The sequence below is a fragment of the Thamnophis elegans genome, chromosome 5 (assembly GCF_009769535.1).
Source record: "Thamnophis elegans isolate rThaEle1 chromosome 5, rThaEle1.pri, whole genome shotgun sequence".
Taxonomy (NCBI): domain Eukaryota; kingdom Metazoa; phylum Chordata; class Lepidosauria; order Squamata; family Colubridae; genus Thamnophis; species Thamnophis elegans.
Window position 1 is genome coordinate 20,925,381 of NC_045545.1, and position 19,266 is coordinate 20,944,646.

At 38.2% G+C, this 19,266-nt stretch overlaps 1 protein-coding gene across 1 annotated transcript in view; it reads left to right on the top strand.

The window, feature by feature from the left end:
* PIGK (phosphatidylinositol glycan anchor biosynthesis class K) overlaps positions 1 to 12,522 on the top strand; it is a 111,408-nt gene extending 98,886 nt beyond the window's left edge. Inside the window, exon 11 of the mRNA XM_032218448.1 lies at positions 10,843 to 12,522. Coding sequence (XP_032074339.1) covers positions 10,843 to 10,959 — 117 coding nt within the window. The 3' untranslated portion in view covers positions 10,960 to 12,522. The remainder of the gene's footprint in view (positions 1 to 10,842) is intronic.
* Positions 12,523 to 19,266: the final 6,744 nt, after the last annotated feature.

The window sequence follows — 19,266 nt, forward strand, 5'->3', positions numbered from 1 at the left end:
AGAATTCTGCTGTAATACTTGTGATGTGTTGATTTGTATGTATGTTTGATTTATATTTGATCAATTTAATTTCTGGGATGGCTTCTCAAATAGCTTTTGGTATTCTAGGTGCTATTAAATAAACTAAAAATAACCCTTCTGTCAATGAAGGTATTAATCACATATGATCCAACATGTACTCTCAAATAGATGCTATGTTGGTGATTTCTTATTTATCCTTTTATGATATAGTATGGTACTACTATGCCCATGTGACAGCCAGGTCTATCTGGACAGCATTGATGAGTAAAAAGGAAGGAAGATATCAAAATGATGGTCATCAGTGCCATTTCATCTAACACTATTCTCTTAAATTATTTAGAAAGCAGAGCTTTCATTGAATTATTTCACTTTCCAGTATGAACTGGAATGAGAAAAGAAATAGACTAAGCAGAGGTCGGTGGTGTTAAATAGGTAGAGCAATGAACCCTTGTTCATTGTACAAATGTTCCCAAGTTTATGGCACATTAACTTTTGAGGGCGGAGGGTTGTGTGTTTCTGTTAATCCCGAGGGAATAATACTTGCTTAAGTAGAAGGTTAATTCATACTCCATCAAGTACATAATTGTTAGGTTTTCCTTCTGGTGCTCTTGAGATGCAGTCTTATTTTCAGGCATGAAAAGAGATGAATGCTCTTGTGCATGCTGCTTGGGGAAACCTTTTGGATAAGGAGCCTGGTGATTATTCTTGTTTTATTGGCAAAATAAGTAGCAACTCTGAAGGCACACTATGTTTTGGGAAAATAGGACCAAGGAACGCTGGACTGGAAATCTTCTTGCAATAAATATCTCAGTAATTTTCTTTTCGTGCAAAAGATAATTCTGTTTTCTGTCTTATACTCGAGGGATTTTGTGAATCTTTTTAATTTTTTACTTGTAAATAGTTTACTATGAAAGCAATTTTAATCAAAGTTTTGCATATAAAATTGATGAATCAAACACTTTGTATATTAAAGATACATTCTCCACCTCTTAAAAGGAATCCTGTCCCTCAAGGTGAGATCCTCACCTGTCCTTTTGGTCTTCCAAATGTGCCTGAAGTTCTGGCTCTGTCAACTGGCCTGGGGCTCCAGTGTATCATTCTGGAGGTGGTTAACCCACTAATAGAACCCCCCCCCCCATGTGCATCTTCTTCTCCCATCCTTGTTAATATTATGCTAATTTAATATTACTATTTATTTATCTGTTATTTTAATATTTTTATCATCATATATGTTGAATAAATAAATGTTCAACCTTCATGAAATCAGCATTCTATTACTTTCCCATATAGTACACAGCTGGGATTGTAACATGCTTATATTTTGGACAAAATGTTTGTGGAAATCATTTTTCTTTTCTTTCCTTCCCACAAACTAAAGCAAAAGCAAAATAATTAATCCTAACAGATGTCAACAAATATCAGCAACGTTTCTTTCTGTTATGTGCGACTATCCTCTTTACTGTTCCCAAACACTAAAAAAACAAAAATTTTCATAAGATATCAAATTTCAGGAGTATAATAGGACAACACATTAAGATCCCTAAACATAGTATTTCTTCCCAAATTTCTGTAAATATGCCTATTAATTTGAAACCAGCACAACACTATAACAGAACAAGAGCAAATTATGTGTGTTAAACAATTCTCACATTTCTTCCATTGCCAACATAATCTAATGTTTACCCCAAAATAATATTTTCTGTTGAATTAATTAATTTCATTAATTTAATTAATGAATATTTCATTATTAAATCATAGAACGTATAGTTTGTTTTTATAAATATTTAGATACATTAAACACCAAATAAGATGTTCCAGTTCTTCCTTCCAGATCCAATAAATAGCATTTACTAACTTTCCTTTAGCTTTATAGTATTTTAAATTAAAATTAAATTGTTGATTTCCACTGAAGTGCAGCATCACTTAATGAAATTAAAATTGCAAGTAGCTCTGTAACTGCTAAAGCATCATGATATACTGTTCAGTTAGTGTGTGTGTGTGTGTGTGTGTAAAACACTAGAGGACAAACTCAAAAGACAGTGTTTTAAAATAATCAAAACAACCATTAAAATAAACTAGTTCAAAGCATTATTTCCTTGTTTAGCAAAAGTTTTCTAATAAAAGAGCTTTCTTTCTATTGTCAGATTTCAGTATAACTTAATTTACTATGTTCTTCATCCCATTATGATTGATGGATGACAGATTTTCTTTCTAAATCATTTATGTTGCAGTTGACAATTTAATTCAGAAGCTGAAACATATCAAGTGTTCACCAGAAAAAACATTAATTTCTAATGTATCTAACCCAAGAATGCTCAGTCAATATTTCACATTAATTTAATAGTTCTAGTATTTAATAAACTTTTAAGCAGAATCATCCAAATGGTTCAGGTATCTTGAAGTTATAGACAATTCTTCATGTATAAAAGGTTTCCTTTGAATTACATTGATTTGGAGTTACATGAGAGATAAGCAATTTCCAGCAATTTAACAAATGATAAAGAATTCAATATTCTAATATTACTAACTACCATACTACTTTACTGCTGTAAAGATTTTAGTTATTTGTTTTGCGTATCTACAGGCCATAAATATTGCACAACCTAGTTGAAGCACTATCCTGACATATATTGGCAAATAAATTATATGTGTTCTAATTCAAATAATTTTACAATATTACAATTATTCCATTAATGAAAAACTATGAGACATTTAATTTGCAATTCTAGAGTTGTAGCAGTACAATTCAGAGGTAAATCCTGTCTAGGATTGCAGTCTAAATAAAGTCCTGGTGTGCCTAATGAACACACTGTCGCTTGTGCTTCTGTTGTATGTAGAAAGAGTCAGAAAGAGAAAAGATACTTCTTTTTAGTATGTGTGTGTGAATATACATATGTATATCCCTAGCGCTGCGTAATGGAGTGAGCTCCCATTACTTGTCCCAGCTTCTGCCAACCTAGCAGTTTGAAAGCACATGAAATTGCAAGTAGAAAAATAGGAACCACATTTGGTGGGAAGGTAACAGCGTTCTGTGCGTTTGGCATTTAGTCATGCCGGCCACATGACCATGGTCACATGACCACAGAGATATCTTCGGACAGTGCTGGCTCTTCGGCTTTGAAACAGATATGAGCATCACCTATTAGAATCAGGAACGACTAACACATACGTTTTACCTTATACATATGCATATTACACACATACCATTTCCAGGGTGTGGACTCTATAAAAGTGCTAAATGTAGGCAATTACGTAAAAGGAAAAAAATCTGCAGGATTGATTTCAGCTGCCAGTGGAAGGCTGCCATGGCATAGGATTCTTTTCTTTGTGGCTCCCCCCCCCCCAATCTCCTATCATCTTTTCAATTGAGGAAGGAACATCTTAAATTTAATAGAGCTCTGTCAGCTGGTGATTTCTGGAATGGCATTTAACATTTCAATAAGGGTTACTCATTGAAACATAGAAACAAATCTGTTTAGTATCTCTGGGAGTCGTGGAATCCTTTAGCTCGATATACAGTTTATGGGACGCATTTTAGAATTTATTTTAGGGTTATAGATCTGTTGAATCATTTGAAATAAAATCTAAAGTCCATTTAATTCAAGGCATAGTTTTCTGTTTATGATGTTTGACTGCCAAAGATTGCTTTAATCTTGCCTTCTAAGCAGGAAATTACAATGTGTATGCTTAATTGCTGCTATTTCTGTATGGCCCTCTCTTTTTTAGACAATGCTAGCAATAACTGGGCTGTGTAGTGTATGAAAAAGAATTTGCTGGAAGTCTTGGATGTTTTCCATTTGAGGTCCCCATAGACCAATCCAGTCCATTCTATTGTATCCTTTCCTTAATTACAATGCACAGAATTCAGCTCTGTTAACTGTTTTGAAATTCCACAGGATAATGATTCTATTCCAACTATAAAGAATATAACAAAAAACTATTCACAGATGAAAGCTAGCTGTTGCTTAGCTACCTAGCTTTTTAATTCAGAATCTCTCCCAGTGTAATAATAGCTATTCCATCAGCTTATGAGTGCTCACAACATGTTGCTACATTTTCTCCATCTTTGTTAGTTTGTTATCAATAATTCTATTGGAAAAAGAATGCCTCTACAAAAGGGTTAATATAATGGCAATCTAAAATCCATTATGAAAAGTATGCAAAACTGCAGCAAAGTGGTATTCTAATGAAAGCAGCAGACAAAATTTAGGAACAAAACTAGGATAAAAACCAAACATGAACCTAGCTTAGCAGGTGCTCCGTGGATTGCTGAGCTAATTGCATCTTGAATGCCTTAAGACTTGACATAATTCATTATGAAACAAAAAGTTTTGTTCATACTGTATGACAGAAATTGAAAATATTCTTGGTTTGTCAAGAACTTGTGTTGATGTAGAACGTCAGGGGGACAATCTTGAAGGAAATAGGTAAGAACCAGTATTTAAGCAAAGAGGATTAAAACATTCCTGAAGTCCTGGGCAATGGGTAAGCAACTGAGGCACAATTCTCCCTGATTCAGTTTAGTCTAGTGCCATGATGGTGAACCTATCGCACGCATGCCCAAAGTGGCACTTGTGGAGTCACCTGTTCCTCTTTTGGGTTTCTGGGGTGCATGTGCGCGTGATGATCGGCTAGCCTTTGTGCGTGCAGCAGTGCCTGAAACTGGAAGAGATGGTCTTCCGTTTTCCGGCATGAACATGTGCACCAGCCAGCTGATCGTCGCACACGGATGCATGCCAGTAATCAAAAGACTAGCTTTCTGGCATGGATGTGTATGCCAGAAACCGAAAGTTCATTTTCTGGTGCGCACATGCCCCTTGGGCAGCTCCTCTTCCAGGTTGCAGCCCCAACTGCACGCTACCTTTTTGGCATTCAGTGCCGAAAAGGCTTGCCATCACTGGTCTAGTAGTTAAGGTATCAATCTAGAAAGTGGGGAACCGTGAGTTCTAGTTCCACTTAGCCACGAAAGCCAGCTGGATGACCTTGCGCCAGTCATTCTTTCTCAGTCCAATTCACTTCAACAATCTCACAGAATTGTTGCTGTGGGAAAATAGGATGAAGATATATTGGATGTGTTTTCCACCTTTAATTATTTGTAAAAATAATAAAGGGAATAAATTAAAAATATTAATTGAGATATAAGAGGGGGGTATTATGAAGCAAACTCAGCCTGGCAAAATTCTCTTACCCTATCAATAAAGAATAATTCTAGTGGTGTCTGCTTCTTAACGTGGTTTGTTTGTTCTGAAGAACTGCCATCAACCAGTAAATAAGAAGACTGTAGTAGCAATTAAGAAAAGTGTTTTAACAACATACACATTAACACCCACAAATTAAAATAATAATAATAATAGTAATATCTGGGAAATCTGGATTCTAATGGTAAGTACAGCATTTCTCCATCTAAGCTGCCTTAAACTTTCTTGAGCAAAGTTGGATGAGTATCAAGTGATATAGCCAGAAGCAATTATTGAAATTGCAGCCACGTTTTAGCAATTGGATTTAGAGTCGTTGAGAGTCATATGTGCACACCACACAGATGGTTAAATATTGCATGAAGATGTGCTTAAGTAGCAAAACTTCAGTGATGTGTTGGCTTGTTCTAACAAATATCTACTAACAGTGTTGTTCAGTGCTGAAGATTTGAAAGCAAAAAGATGCTTTAGAGCATGTGGAGAACTTGTTAAAGCATGGTGTGTCTTCTCTCAAGGTTATGTTGCAGCTGCATTTTTGATAGATGTTCACTAACATAAAGAGAACCCAGTTGTAGCTGTCTAAATATATTCTGGAGCAGGCAATAGAGATAACTGACCATGTGGCAAATGGCTTGTAAACCAACGATGATTTACCCTAATTGTAAAGCTGACCTTGTTATTATGAAAGGCAAGAGTGCAACATTTATCTCTGAGTATTATATAAAGAGATTTAGTAACGTAATCTGAGTAGAAACCAGTGACAAGTACAGTAAGACTATACCAGTTGGGACTGTTAAGATCAGAATAGAGAAGAATAAACAGAAGTTTAATATAGGAATATTAAATCATATTTATCATAAATAATATGGACACAGAGAGGGAGGGATTTCTATTTCTTCCAGTGCAAAAATTTGAGATTTTCTATTGGAAATAAATATAAGAGATTCAGAACCAACAGAAGGAAAAGTTGCTTTGCACACTAGACTATTAGTTTCTGGATTTGATGTTAGCAGTTGTAATAGCAGATGATTTTTAAAAGGAACAGGACAGGATCACGGAATATCAGTCTACCAATTAAATATTAAGATTGATGTATGTTTGTTTTTTCTTAATTTATAGGCAATCTGTTTTTTACAAGGATTCTGTTTATGGAAATGGTTAATAATCAAACTCCAAAGGAGAGTTGCAGCAACTCAAAGCTCAAAGTTATTTAAACTATAAGGATGAATTCTACACACTTGAGATGTAAATCAGAAGGCCAATAGTTGCTACAATTAATTGGAATGAGCTGATAGGAACACATGCAAAAGTTGATCAATGCAAAATTAATGAACAATGTACGAAGATAATCAGCATACAAGATATTCAGTGTCAAGTAAATTGATGACCTTGACCTTGAGTCAAGCTCAAATTCTTTTGTAGACTACACAGACATAGGTTTTTTTTAAAAACAGTATATAAATTACTGCCATTGTCTCCTTCCTGAAACTTTTTTAACCAGTCTGTGGCTCTGAGATTTCTTGGTAGGTGCCCACTGAAGCACTAGCCAGACCCAACCTTGCTTTGCAGGCATATCAAGGTTGGTTAGGTGCTGCCAGCTACTCAATAGAGATATTAGCCGAACTTCACATACCAAGAAGTAAAATCTATATACTTGAGTGATGCCCCCACGGCCCCTGCCTTGCCCACTCCCTCTAACTCTCAGCCCTGCAGGTAGGTGGCGTGGGGCTGTGGGTCCCTGTCGGCCTGGCTTGCTTGCGCCCACCTGGCTCTTCCTGAGCTGGCGTCAACCCTGGCCATCCGGGCTCCGAGGCTTTTGCCCGTGGCTTGGCTAGTTCCAGCTTGCTCTAGCAGGGAGGGCAAACAGAAGTTCAGGGAAGCCACCAGAGGGCCTCCGGGAGGGTATTTTTGCTCTTCAGTCTCCTAGAAAGCCTCTGGAGCCTGGGGAGGACGAAAAACGGATCCATTGTGAGCAAAGAGTGGGTGTGTGTGCGGGGGCGTGTGTGCATGTACGGGGGCTGTGCGCATATGTGGGGGTTGTGCATGCATGTGCAAGTGTGGGGGGGTCATGCACATCGAATTATGGGTGTGGGCACACCCGTGCACGACCCTCCTGCGCTTCCCCCGTTTTTGGCACATGATGGGAAAAAGGTTAACCATCACTGTCCTATGCTTTTATTAAAGGGTACAGATTTTGCTTCTGCTTCAAGGTTTTTCAGGATACTATGTTTAACTCATTTTTTTAAAAAAACAAGGATTAAAATCATAAGGACCCCGACAGTATAAAAGTAGCAGAGAAAGTTCAGCATCACTGCTGAGTGAGGTGAAAACAAGTCCTTTCTGCATTAAGAGACTTTCAGATCATTTTTGAAACAACGTTCCAAAGCACCTCAAAGCTTTTGAAAGAGGCATTTTGCAAATGAAGCAATTTGGCTTGGGAAGCTACTTCAAAAGATATCCCTGGCTGTCTCTAAATGTGTGTGCAAAGTGCAACCACTTTGCTTCCGTGGCAGTGCCAGTGAAAATACTGCCTGGGCATGCAGAGGCAGGTAATTGGGGACAGATTTGCAAAAGAGCTGCTTTCATGCTTCAAAAGGAGTGTTTTGTTCATCAGCACCCTTTGCTTTGCAAAAACCCTACGGTATATTCTTAGCTATAGCTGAGATTTGGCCTGTACATTTTTGGAACTGCATTGTCAAGACAGACATATTTTGATAGAAAGCAATGCATTCTCCCCTCATAAACTATTTTTCTTAACTGTTGTCTTGGTCATTGGTTTTATTAACAATATATCTCAGGAGCTGTACTGGTCAGCATCAAATGGATGGCTTGCATATTCCTCAATATAAGAAAAGTTGCTTTTTAACTGGTTCCCTCTTAGAATTGCAGTAGCCAAGGAAACAAAAAAGTGAGAGCTTTGGCATCTTATATGACTAAACGTAAAGCCTTCTATCAAGGCCAACTTATAAATATTTAGACCTATAAAGAAATTAAATTATGTGTCCTATAGTAAAAATAGGCCAGAAAAGCTTTTAGTGTTACTAGCTGCCAATTGAAATAATTTGTCTAGGAGGGCCAGGTGTCACTTTCTGGTGAGGATTTAACACTGATCCAAGTGAAGGAAGATTGATACAACAAAGGGAATGATAAAACGAGCAATGCAATTTGCATATTGCTGGTAATTAGGAAATTTAAGCAGGAATGTTCTTTTGTGTGAAATGATGTGAAACGGGAGGTGTTGGCAGTCTTGTATGTTTAAGTCTGATTTCTTGATATAAAATGAGTGCTTGTGTATATCAGTGAAAGTAATTGGTATTGCTTTCAGCTCAGTGTTAATGAACATTTCTTGATCATTTTGGAGATGAATATAATATTTATAATTGTTGGCTTTATTCTCGTAAATTTCATTGGTCCACTTTCCTGTAACTTTCTGCAAGTAGCATGAGTTGGGAGGTGCTTCATTATTCTGGTAATTTTGGACTGAGGTTACCTTGTATAGGTAGTCTTTGTTTAGTGACTGTCTCATTTAGCAACTGTTTACAGTTATGATAGTAATGAAAAAGTAACTTTGTAGATCTGTAAAGCAAAGGAATGCTGCTTTTACCTCACCTTTACAGTAAGGTCAATCTTTTTTTTAATTGTTATGTTTCTCTTTTCAATTCTGTGTTATATTGTTCTGTTTGTCTTTTCGATGCTTGGACAGCTATATACTGTAGTTTTCGCTCTATAAGACACACCTAGGTTTTGAGGAGAAGAAGAAACAAAATATGAATCTGGAGTGCTGTCTCACTGTGCATATGGAGCGCTGAATATGGAGCAGCAGTGTAGTGAGGGCAGGAGGCGGAGCCTGAGAGGACTACAGATAGGTGTCCTCTCATGTGCCAGCTTTGCCTATTGACTCCTGCACTCCAGCGGGGTTCAGTACTATAAAAGGACCCCACTGTGGTGGCCCAGCAGCAATATTCCTTCCATAAGACACACAGGTGTTTTTTTTTGGGGGGGGGGTGTGTCTTATGGAGTGAAAAATACAGTAAATTAGTCTAACAAACTAATTGCTTATTACTCTCTGTAGAATTCTGCATATAAAATTGCACAATTCTATACAAACCAATTGGACCACTATTACTTATTCTACACTTTTCTCATTGTTATAAAATGGTTCATTTCCTTAATTTAGAAAGGGAACATTTGAGGATGTATCATGTTTTTTTAAAAAAAGAGAGGGAGAAACCCTAAAGAGTTGTAAGAAACAAATTATGTTTTGAAATAGTGATAGCATTTTAGTGAAATGACTAAATTTTAGTTAGAGGTAAAAAAGTATAGATGTCTGTCTCAGAAATGTCTGGTTTATGCATCTTTGTCAAGCCTTCCACTGTAGGATAGGCTACCTGGTAATTGCTATTATTACTATTTATTTTCCTGATGGAGCCTCATCTAACATCATACCTCATGCCTGGTTGTGAGAAAGTGATTGTTGTGCTTAGGTTTTGCTGATTGTTGGAACGGGAGGGAAAAAATTCTATTACACAACCTCCTAGCCATATACTGTAGTCATTTGATTAGAGGTTTGAGCATTTCCTCTCTTCCTCACTCATGGGTAAATCAAACTTGCAAGAAATCATCAAAATCTTAAGTTTATTTAGAAAAAAAAGATATGCAGTATAAAAAGCTCTGTGCAACCTTCACTGCCCAAATTTCAAGGACTTAATAATGAAGGGAAATAATTCCAGATTGTTTACATTGTGAGAGACAACAGCACCTTGATTAAAAGAAAATGTCACAGGTAATGTAATGCTCCAAGTAGACCACAAGATGCCAGTGATCTACTGCAAGTCTTCCATCAGTAGATATGTTGGGAGAATTCCAAATTAATACTTCAATTCCAAGAATTTTTCCCATAGGAAAATTCATCCACAGATGAAAGCCCATACTGAATAATAAAAATAATGTATTTAGATTTATATAGGGAAGAAAAAAATGTCAAAGAACAGTTTTGAACTAAAACTCAACTAAAACTTATCCTGTAGAGAAGGGATCATCCTGTTCCTTGGAAACAGTCTGACCCTAACTAACTCTGCTTCCTCTCTTCTTACCGTGGTCTGCCCTTCTGCCCTGTTTATGCCAGAGTTCTCCCACCTGTAAAAAGGAGGGTTTTCCCCTCTAACATCTTATTCAGGAAGTTGTGGGTTGCCTGAACCTATCTAGTGTGTGGCTGACAAGTGGTAGCATGGAAAATGCAGACAAGCCGTCAACACAGCTGTATTTATCCAGAAGAAATGCAGCATTGAATTTAAGATCACTTTCATCCTCAGGAAGATGAGATAAATTCAGTTCCCTAAGCCCTCCTATTTTAAGAATAAATTATTTGAGGTTGAGAGTGTGGGCAGAAAGCCCAGTTATCTTTTTAGTTAAATACAGAATTTGGTAGTTGTTTGAAACAATTGGAATGGAGTATAGTTTAGCCTACTTGCCTTTAAAATTCCTAACACATGAAACGTGTTGACTTTACTATATTCTGACTTCATTCAACAAAGTAAGGAGGGTTTAATTCTAAATGTTTGTTTATATGTTTTGTATGAAAGCAACCTTTTTTTAAAAAAAAAAAATATTTATTTCCTCTTTACAGAAACCGAAACAAAAGGACTGGCATCCTCCCGGAGGCTTTATTTTGGGACTTTGGGCTCTAATTATCATGGTCTTCTTTAAAACCTATGGAATCAAGCACATGAAGCACATCTTTTAGAACTTCAAAGCAACCACATTTGAACTGTGAATGTCTCCCTATCTGAAAATATTTGAATGGATAATGTCATGAACTTATCTGCTTGAAATATTTTGTCACATTTTGTTTCATCTCTTAAAATGAACTTTAATTTAACTTTTTTTTATTTTTAAAACACAACGTAATTTCATAACAGGGTTGAAGTTACTCTACTTGTAAATTTCCACCTGCAAGAATCCACTAGTAGAAAAACAAATCTGTACTGCGTACAAACAAGGCTACTTTGAAAGAACATAAGCATGAGTACGTTTCCTTCAAGATCACAGCAACCCTACAATACAAGAAAGCATCATGAATGCCACCATGAAGACAGACTCTAGGTGAAAAAAAACCTCTACAGTTAAGTGGCAGTGCTAAGATCTTAGAAAATTTGTTTCTTATCCTTCTTTCCATCATATCTGAAATGACAGTTATTGTTATTTTTCATTATGTAGAGCACCTGATGAGTAGCTTTTATTTCTATAATAGCCAGGCAAGAATATCTTGTTATGAAAAAGAATGGTTAGATCAAACAGTGGGAGGTAATAGATGAATGCAGAGGACATTTTATTAAAATATTTTAAAATAAATGAACATCTGAGCTGCACTGAACAATAGTCGTGTCTATTATTATTTATAAAAAATAGTTCCGCTGTCATTGAAGCAAAGGTTTAGACAATATGCGGAACCTTATTTAAGATGTCTTCCTATTGATATATACTTAAGTCACTTGGCAGATTTTTGCTGTACGTATTGAATATCTGCTCAACAGAAACAAAAATACTCTCAGGGAATATTGATTAGTACTGTTTAAATTCAGCCTCTTAGATCAAACCTTTGCCTGCAGCTATTATATTTCTAGGATCGCATGACTCATTCAAATTTACAACCAATAGAAAATTCATCAGTTCTTCAGTAATTATGCACTTAGATTTTCCACATCCAGTCCGCTAGCCTGGTAGATCCAGATTACATTCAAAGGCATGGGCATAAAACATGTTTAATATAGCTTTAGACTGAGCTATACATTTGTGTACATACAATTCCTGAGGTAGCATGTTCATGGAGAAAGGTATAGGTAAATATTTTTGAGTGGATTATGCTAAATCATTTAAATCAAACCTGCACATATATGGGTATTTATTTTTATTTAGGATACAAAAGCTGGGTGACATACCATAGAACATTGTTTCTGAAACTTGGCAGCTTTAAGATATGTGGACTTCTGGAATTTTCCAGCAAGAGAAGTCCATATGTCTTCAAACAGTCAAGGTTGAGAAACATTGCCATAGACCTAGGATGCATTACTACAAGTTCTGCATTATGGTGAGTATAATTCTCTATTGGGGATATTCTGTTTCATAAACACAAAACACTGACTAGTATGAGGAATGAAATGATTTTGTGTGTTTCAGATTTCACTTCATACATAATTAGTTGGGTTTATATAATATTGAATTAGAGGCAAAAAGAAACTGTGGATTACTTATATAGATAAGGTAAGATCAACATTGCTAAATCTGAATTTGATTAAGATAGTTGTCTTGTCACAAAAAAACCATTTTTATAAGAATACTTCTCTTATCTAGCAAAACAGCAATGATTAATGTATTAACATTTTGTTTATTGAGATTCAGTACTTTAGAACAAAACAGTCTTAAAACTTTATAGCTTATATAATGACCCCATGTTGCCTCCAGGAAGATAAATTAAGAATAATCTGTTTAAATTTAAGTGTTTCCAAAACTGTGTGTGAGAATGCAAATACAACTGTGTGTGAGAATGCAAATACTAAAAAAAATACTATTTGTATCTGTATGTGGAATTTGTAGTCTTGAATATAACATTCTTCAACCAGATGTATCACAGATACCTACTTTACTTTTTAAATTTTATTTCTAAATTTTTGATTTTTAAAAATCTAATAGCTTTGTGGATGGACATTGTGAAAATGGCAAAATCAATGGAACCTTGCTGGAATTAATCAGTGGTATTCCTACTTTGTAGTTTCAACCTAAAATCTGTCCAGCTCAATAATCAGGGTGGGCAGGTTTGTGGGAACACAGGAGCATGAGTTATAGGCCAAGATAATTTGCTTTGAGAAAGGAGACTGTTAAGTAAACCCAATTTATGAAGCAGGGAAAGCAGTAAAACTGATTAACAGAGGTGAGGAAAACAATTAGATTGAAAATGCCACAATTCATGTTCCATAACTTTGAAAGTAAAAAAATTTCTGCACAAAGAATGGAAGGCAATTGGGACTGTAATAGTCCCTGTATTTGCTGATGCTTCCAGAAGAAACTTTGGAACACTTTAGACACACTATGCAATGTTACAAGTAAGAATATCATGATTTGGGACTATGTTAACAGAATCCTATTGTTTATTCTTGGGAAATTTATATTGGCTGTATTAATCATGCTATATTAAACAAAAAAAAGAATATTATAGAAACTCCTTTCTTCCTCTCAATTTATTTATGGGCAAGTTAGCTCTTTGGAAATGATAGCATTACCTATCTGATTGTAAGAGGGTTCAAGTAAAAAAATGACAAATGTAACCCAGCAACTTTGAATATTATCATCATCTTTTCATGCATAGTATTAAGAGTTGCTTTCATAGTACCTTCATAATTGTAACAGGAGTTTATAAGAAGTTGCAAGTTGTTTATACATCTTGTGAGTCTAGATTCCCCTCCATTCCACCATAACCCTTGTTATATTTGATAGTTTTGCTAAAACACAGCTTCTAACTTCCATTTTCCCCTTTATATGTCATGAAAAGTGCAGATGCACACCTGAAAAACATTCCTTTGTGCAGAAATGAGTAAGATTGCACCAGTTGTTTAATCTGAAGTTTTGTGTGCAGTTGCTTCTCATTCTTCATGACCTGATTGTGAATTTCAGTGGGATTATCTGTCGGTGACATCTTGAGTTTTTGTAGGATAACACTTGTACCATCAGTGGTAATAACTAATTACCATGTCTTTTGTCATGGACTCTTTTCAATTGCCTCCAATTTTGATCTCCAATTGGGTGCTTTTAAGCTGCATTATTAGCACTCCCAGCAAGCAGTTTTGCTTTACTTGACTGAGTGATTTGTTCTTCCTGCACTCCAAGATATTATCAACCAATTTCTCCAGCACAACTCTAAAGCATCCATTTTTCTTTGTTCAGCCTTTCTGATGGTCCAGCTTTTACTGTCACATATTTTTTAACTTAGAAAACCAGGAATTTGATAATGCATATCTTTGTTTTTCTGTATTGTTTGCCTACACTTTGGCATTTTGTCTAAATTTATCATGGTCCTTTTCCAAGCAGCTGACATCTCTTTGTTTCATGACTAGAGTGAATTCTGAATTTTGGAAAATAAAGGCTGTTAGTACTTTAGTTTTGCCCAGTTGCATTGGGCTGTCATTGCCTTTTGACATAAACTTAATGGATCTTTTTTTTTTGTTTTCAAATGAACAAGAGAAGCTTTTTTTCACTTGCAACAAGAAATTCCTTAAGTTTGTATTACTTATAGCATTATCACTAGCATTTCTGACTGTATGGTTTGCATGTAATTTAAATCAGATGATAGTATATAGCTTGTGCCATACAGATGTTCTGGGCAACAGTCTTAGGCATACTTACTATCCTCTTAATTTAATTCATATGGAGTCGTGCAAAGGTAAGTGCTTTTAAATACTATGATTCAATTTTATCTATGCTGTGTATTTTGTATTATTGTTCAAATGATAAATTTTCTATTTTTGCTTAAAGCTGACAAGCAAAACTGCACATAATTTCAGAGAACAAATAATTAGCATTTCTATTACTTATTTTTTTGTATAAGACCCAAATACTTATTATGATAATCATTATTCTGTTGTTTTGCATGTACACTGAGACCTTCTGCACTGGAAACAAATTCCTTGTGTATCTAACCACACCATACTTTATTGGCCAAATAAAGCTATTCTATTCTATTCTACTCTATTCTATTCTCTACTCTAATTTTCCAATCTGTTATTTCTGCTTGCTTTGCTTTATTTTAAATAAAAAGAATTGGCATTGTGGAAATGCATGCCTCCCACCCTCCCAATATAAATCTCTTATTTTTCATGCAAGGGTAAAAAAATATAATACTGCTTTCAATGCAAGTTGCCTTTTTTTCTCCTCAATACATGCTGCCATTTTTCAATCTGTGTTAAAAGTCTGTTGCCTGATAAAGCAAGCTCCACTGAAAATCCTTATCGCAGGATTCCAACATTAGTATTTGGGTCTTATACAAAAAATAAATATGCCCTGACTCAGAAAGGGATCATATAGGCCTGAAAGGGACTCCAAAGAGATGCAAATAAATAAAAGAAGTATGATTCATATCCCTACTTTTGCAGCAGGATTGCATACAAGAATTTTCTTTTCAAGAGTGTAATTCTTCTGATCCTTTTGATCTGAAGCCTGAATATGAGATATTCTACCATTTGCAGCTGTCGACAACTCCACTGCTCAGTGTGGTTATTACTTTTCAAAGAGACACTTTCTGGTGCAGTCGCAGACAACATGTTATTTTAATATTGTTGAAAAATTGAATATAATAGTGAATAAGAATTGGAAATTATCAGGGACTATTTAACAGTCATGTTGTCTATTTAGGTCATAGGCCAGGCCGTTATAACTTTCAACAATCAGTACCTTTGTATGTAATGATCAAATAGCTAACATTCTCCCAATGAGTGTTATACAACTGCTGAAGCTCAAGCCTAATTCTCATTGCTTGAGAAATGTGGATAATCACTGCAGTCTGGATTTAATTATTTGTACATCAGATTTCATGAAATGTTTAAATTAAATGACGCAAGAAGCCCTCTTAACGTGCAACCCATTTTTCTTTTAATGTATGACGATCTCGGGTTCCCTAGTCTCTGAGATCAGCTATCATTGTTTGGAAAGAAACATGAGATGTTAGTAAAATTGTGCAATTTCTTATCAATTCATAATATTTTATTCAATAGTAAAGAACAGGTGTATTTGTGAGAAATACTTTCACCATAATAAAAAAGAAGGAAATGACTGAGTTATTTTTCCTCTCACAACTCAATCAATGTTTTGCTTGGGAATTTATTCTTTTTTTCTATAACTTGAAAACACAAGCACCACAACACATATTTTTTAATAAATTCTCAAACTGATAAAACTCACTTCCCTCCAAATCCCGCTTCCTGTATATTTCTCCCCATGCATAACACCTTAAAATGAATCCAGCTTTAGATGACAACTCTTATCAAAACATGGAATAATTTTACTATGCTAAGTGTATGGAAGTGTGCAAGTGGCCAATTAATTTTTGACAGTTTAAAAAAGTTGTTTGACTTCAATGATATGCCATGTGCAAGGTCAAATAACACTGAATGAAATCCTTTTTATTCACAAGCTAGGTATAATCCCACAAAGGAACATAACAAGTGAGGATCCATTTACAGAACTATTAAGTGCTACCCAAGATCATTCACTAGATTGGAATAGTGCCGAGGCATCTTAAAGAAACCAGTGCATTTTATCGTTATGTCAGACAGGACTAGCATATATCCATGTAATTCATTGCACTTCAGAACAGAAGGTCTGTTTCCTATTCCAGAAAACATGACAGGATGTTCATGCATTTGCGCATGTGCGGGAATCGGAATGGCGGCCAGGGCTCCTTCGTCGTAGACGACCTGACGAAAAAAGCACTGGGAGCCCGTGGAACCAGCTTCTTACCACCTTTGCCGGGGTCCTCCGAGATGACAGAGATTCAGTGGATGTGTGCGGGCCAGGAGTTGAGGGAGGCCGACGCCTTCTGCCGATCTGGGGCTTCGGATTCTCCGACGTGGCTGGGCGTCCTTGGCGGCGGGTGCAGCGGCCTTATGGTAGCGGTGGAAGCGGAGGCGATTGAGGGCGTTTTGCGGCGGCTTCAGCAGCGGTGGGGTCTTTTAACCCCTTCTTTACAAGTTCTGAAGCTCGGGGAACAGCTCGGGGAACAGCTCGGGGAGCCTAGGGAGCTTATAGTGACTCTGACTGTGTCAACTGTTTGCTGCTATCTTCTGGAACTGGGAAATTCGAACGGGGGCTTTATTCGGACTAGGCGAAGCGGGCGGCTGACTGTGTGTGCCGTGGCTGGAGCCTTTTCCGGATGCCTCCCCCCCCCTCCATATTTAGCTCAGCTTTTACAGCGACGCTACTGTCTTCAACAGCGCTGCTCCTCTCACCAATGCTGTCCCCTCTACCAACGCTGCTATTGGCATTATTATTGCTCTTTTCAACAACATAGCCTCCTGCTCCAGCATTGCTTCCTTTACCAACGCTGCCTTTTTCCCCAACGCTGCCTTTTCTACCAACGCTGCCCTTTTTACCAACATTGGTTTCCTGCCACTCTGGACTTTGACTGTCTGACTTCCCTCACCCATATATTTAGGGCCTGTGATCCTGTTTGTTTTAGCCCTGACTGTTACCATCATTATACTGGTTTTACCCCCAGAAGGAAACTTTGGACTGGGCTGCGGGTGGACAGCCGATGGCAACAATCTGAACTCGCACTTTAAAATTTTTAATCAACTGCGCAACTATTTTACTTTCTTTCTTTTCTTTCACCTTTCTCTTCTCTCTTTGTATGGGATATGTATGAGATACGTATGAGATGAATGAATGTCCCACTTTTTATTATTATATTGTTGTAAATTTTTGTGTTTTTTAACTCTTACGTGGGGACTGTTTGGGGGAGTGTATGAGTATGTGTGATTCGGAGGACCTGCCGGGAGATGCGGGGGCCATGGGGGTGGTTGAGGGGACTAGAGACACGGGAGAGGGTCGGGGTATTACGGTCGTAACAGGGAGGGGCAGATACGGCGGGGACTTTAGGGCAGGCCATTATCGGGGAAGGAGGGTTCGCTACATTACAGAGATCCCTCCTTCCGGCCCTATGAGTCCCACTCCGAGACCAGATGGCGCAAGTGATCAGGACCCTGGACTCAGGCTGTTGTCGCTAAATGCCAGGTCTGTGGTACATAAAGCTCCTCTCGTCCGGGACTTAATTTTAGACGAGAGGGCAGACCTGGCATGTATTACTGAAACCTGGCTGGGCCCAGAGGGAGGAGTCCCCCTTGTAGAGCTGTGCCCAGAAGGATTTCAGGTGCTGCACCAGCCGAGAGCCCAGGGAAGGGGTGGGGGTGTGGCCGTCGTTATCCGGGAGTCGTTAGTTCCTCGTAGGGTCCCTGCTCCGGAGCTTGTCAGGTGTGAGTCTCTGCTGATAAAGTTGGACCTCAAGGGTCAAGTGGGTTTGCTGTTAACGTACCTGCCTCCCAACAGCGTTGCAGCAGCCCTCCCCTCGCTCCTCGAGTCGGTAGCCGAGCTGGCAATTGAGTTCCCTAGGTTGATGATCCTGGGGGACTTTAATTTGCCGTCGCTCGGTGAAAACTCTGATGGGGCGCAGGAGTTCATGGCTTCCATGACAGCCATGGGCTTGACCCAAGTAATTCGGGGCCCAACCCATTCGGCGGGTCACATGCTCGACCTCGTATTCCTCTCGGAGCAGTGGATCTGTGACCTTGGTCTGAGGGGTAACGATATCATACCCCTGTCGTGGTCAGACCACTGCCTACTGAGGCTCGACTTCCGGAGGCCAAACCCCCACTGTAGGGAGGAGGAACCGACCAGGTGGTTCCGCCCCAGGCGACTTATGGAACCATTAAGGTTCCAGACGGAGCTTGGGGTTATTCCTGATACTTTCGCCCACAGTCCGGTAGAGACTCTGGTTGCTGCTTGGCACTCGGCAGCATTGGAGGCCCTCGACCGGATTGCGCCACTACGGCCCCTCCGAGGCGGCGGATCCCGGAGACCTCCTTGGTTCACCGAGGAACTCCGGGAGATGAAGCGCCGGAGGAGATGCCTAGAGCACCGATGGAGGTCCGATAAGTCCGAATCGAACCGAGCAATGGTAACCACCTGCACCAAGGAATACACCAGGGCTCTTAGGGCAGCGAAAAGATCTCACATAGCCACCTTGGTTGCGTCCGCTGAGTCCCGCCCAGCCGCCCTGTTTAGGATAACCCGCTCCCTATTAAATAAAAGGGAAGCGGGGGAACCCTTGCAGGGCAGAGCTGAGGATTATGCCCAATTCCTAGCGGACAAAATTGCTCGGTTTCGGTCGGACTTGGACTCCACCCCCGCAGTTCCAGCCGAGGCACAAGAGGATCAAGTAGAACATCTCTGGGTTGAGTTTCAGGATGTTACCCCCGGGGATGTGGACAAGGCCATGAGGGCTGTAAGT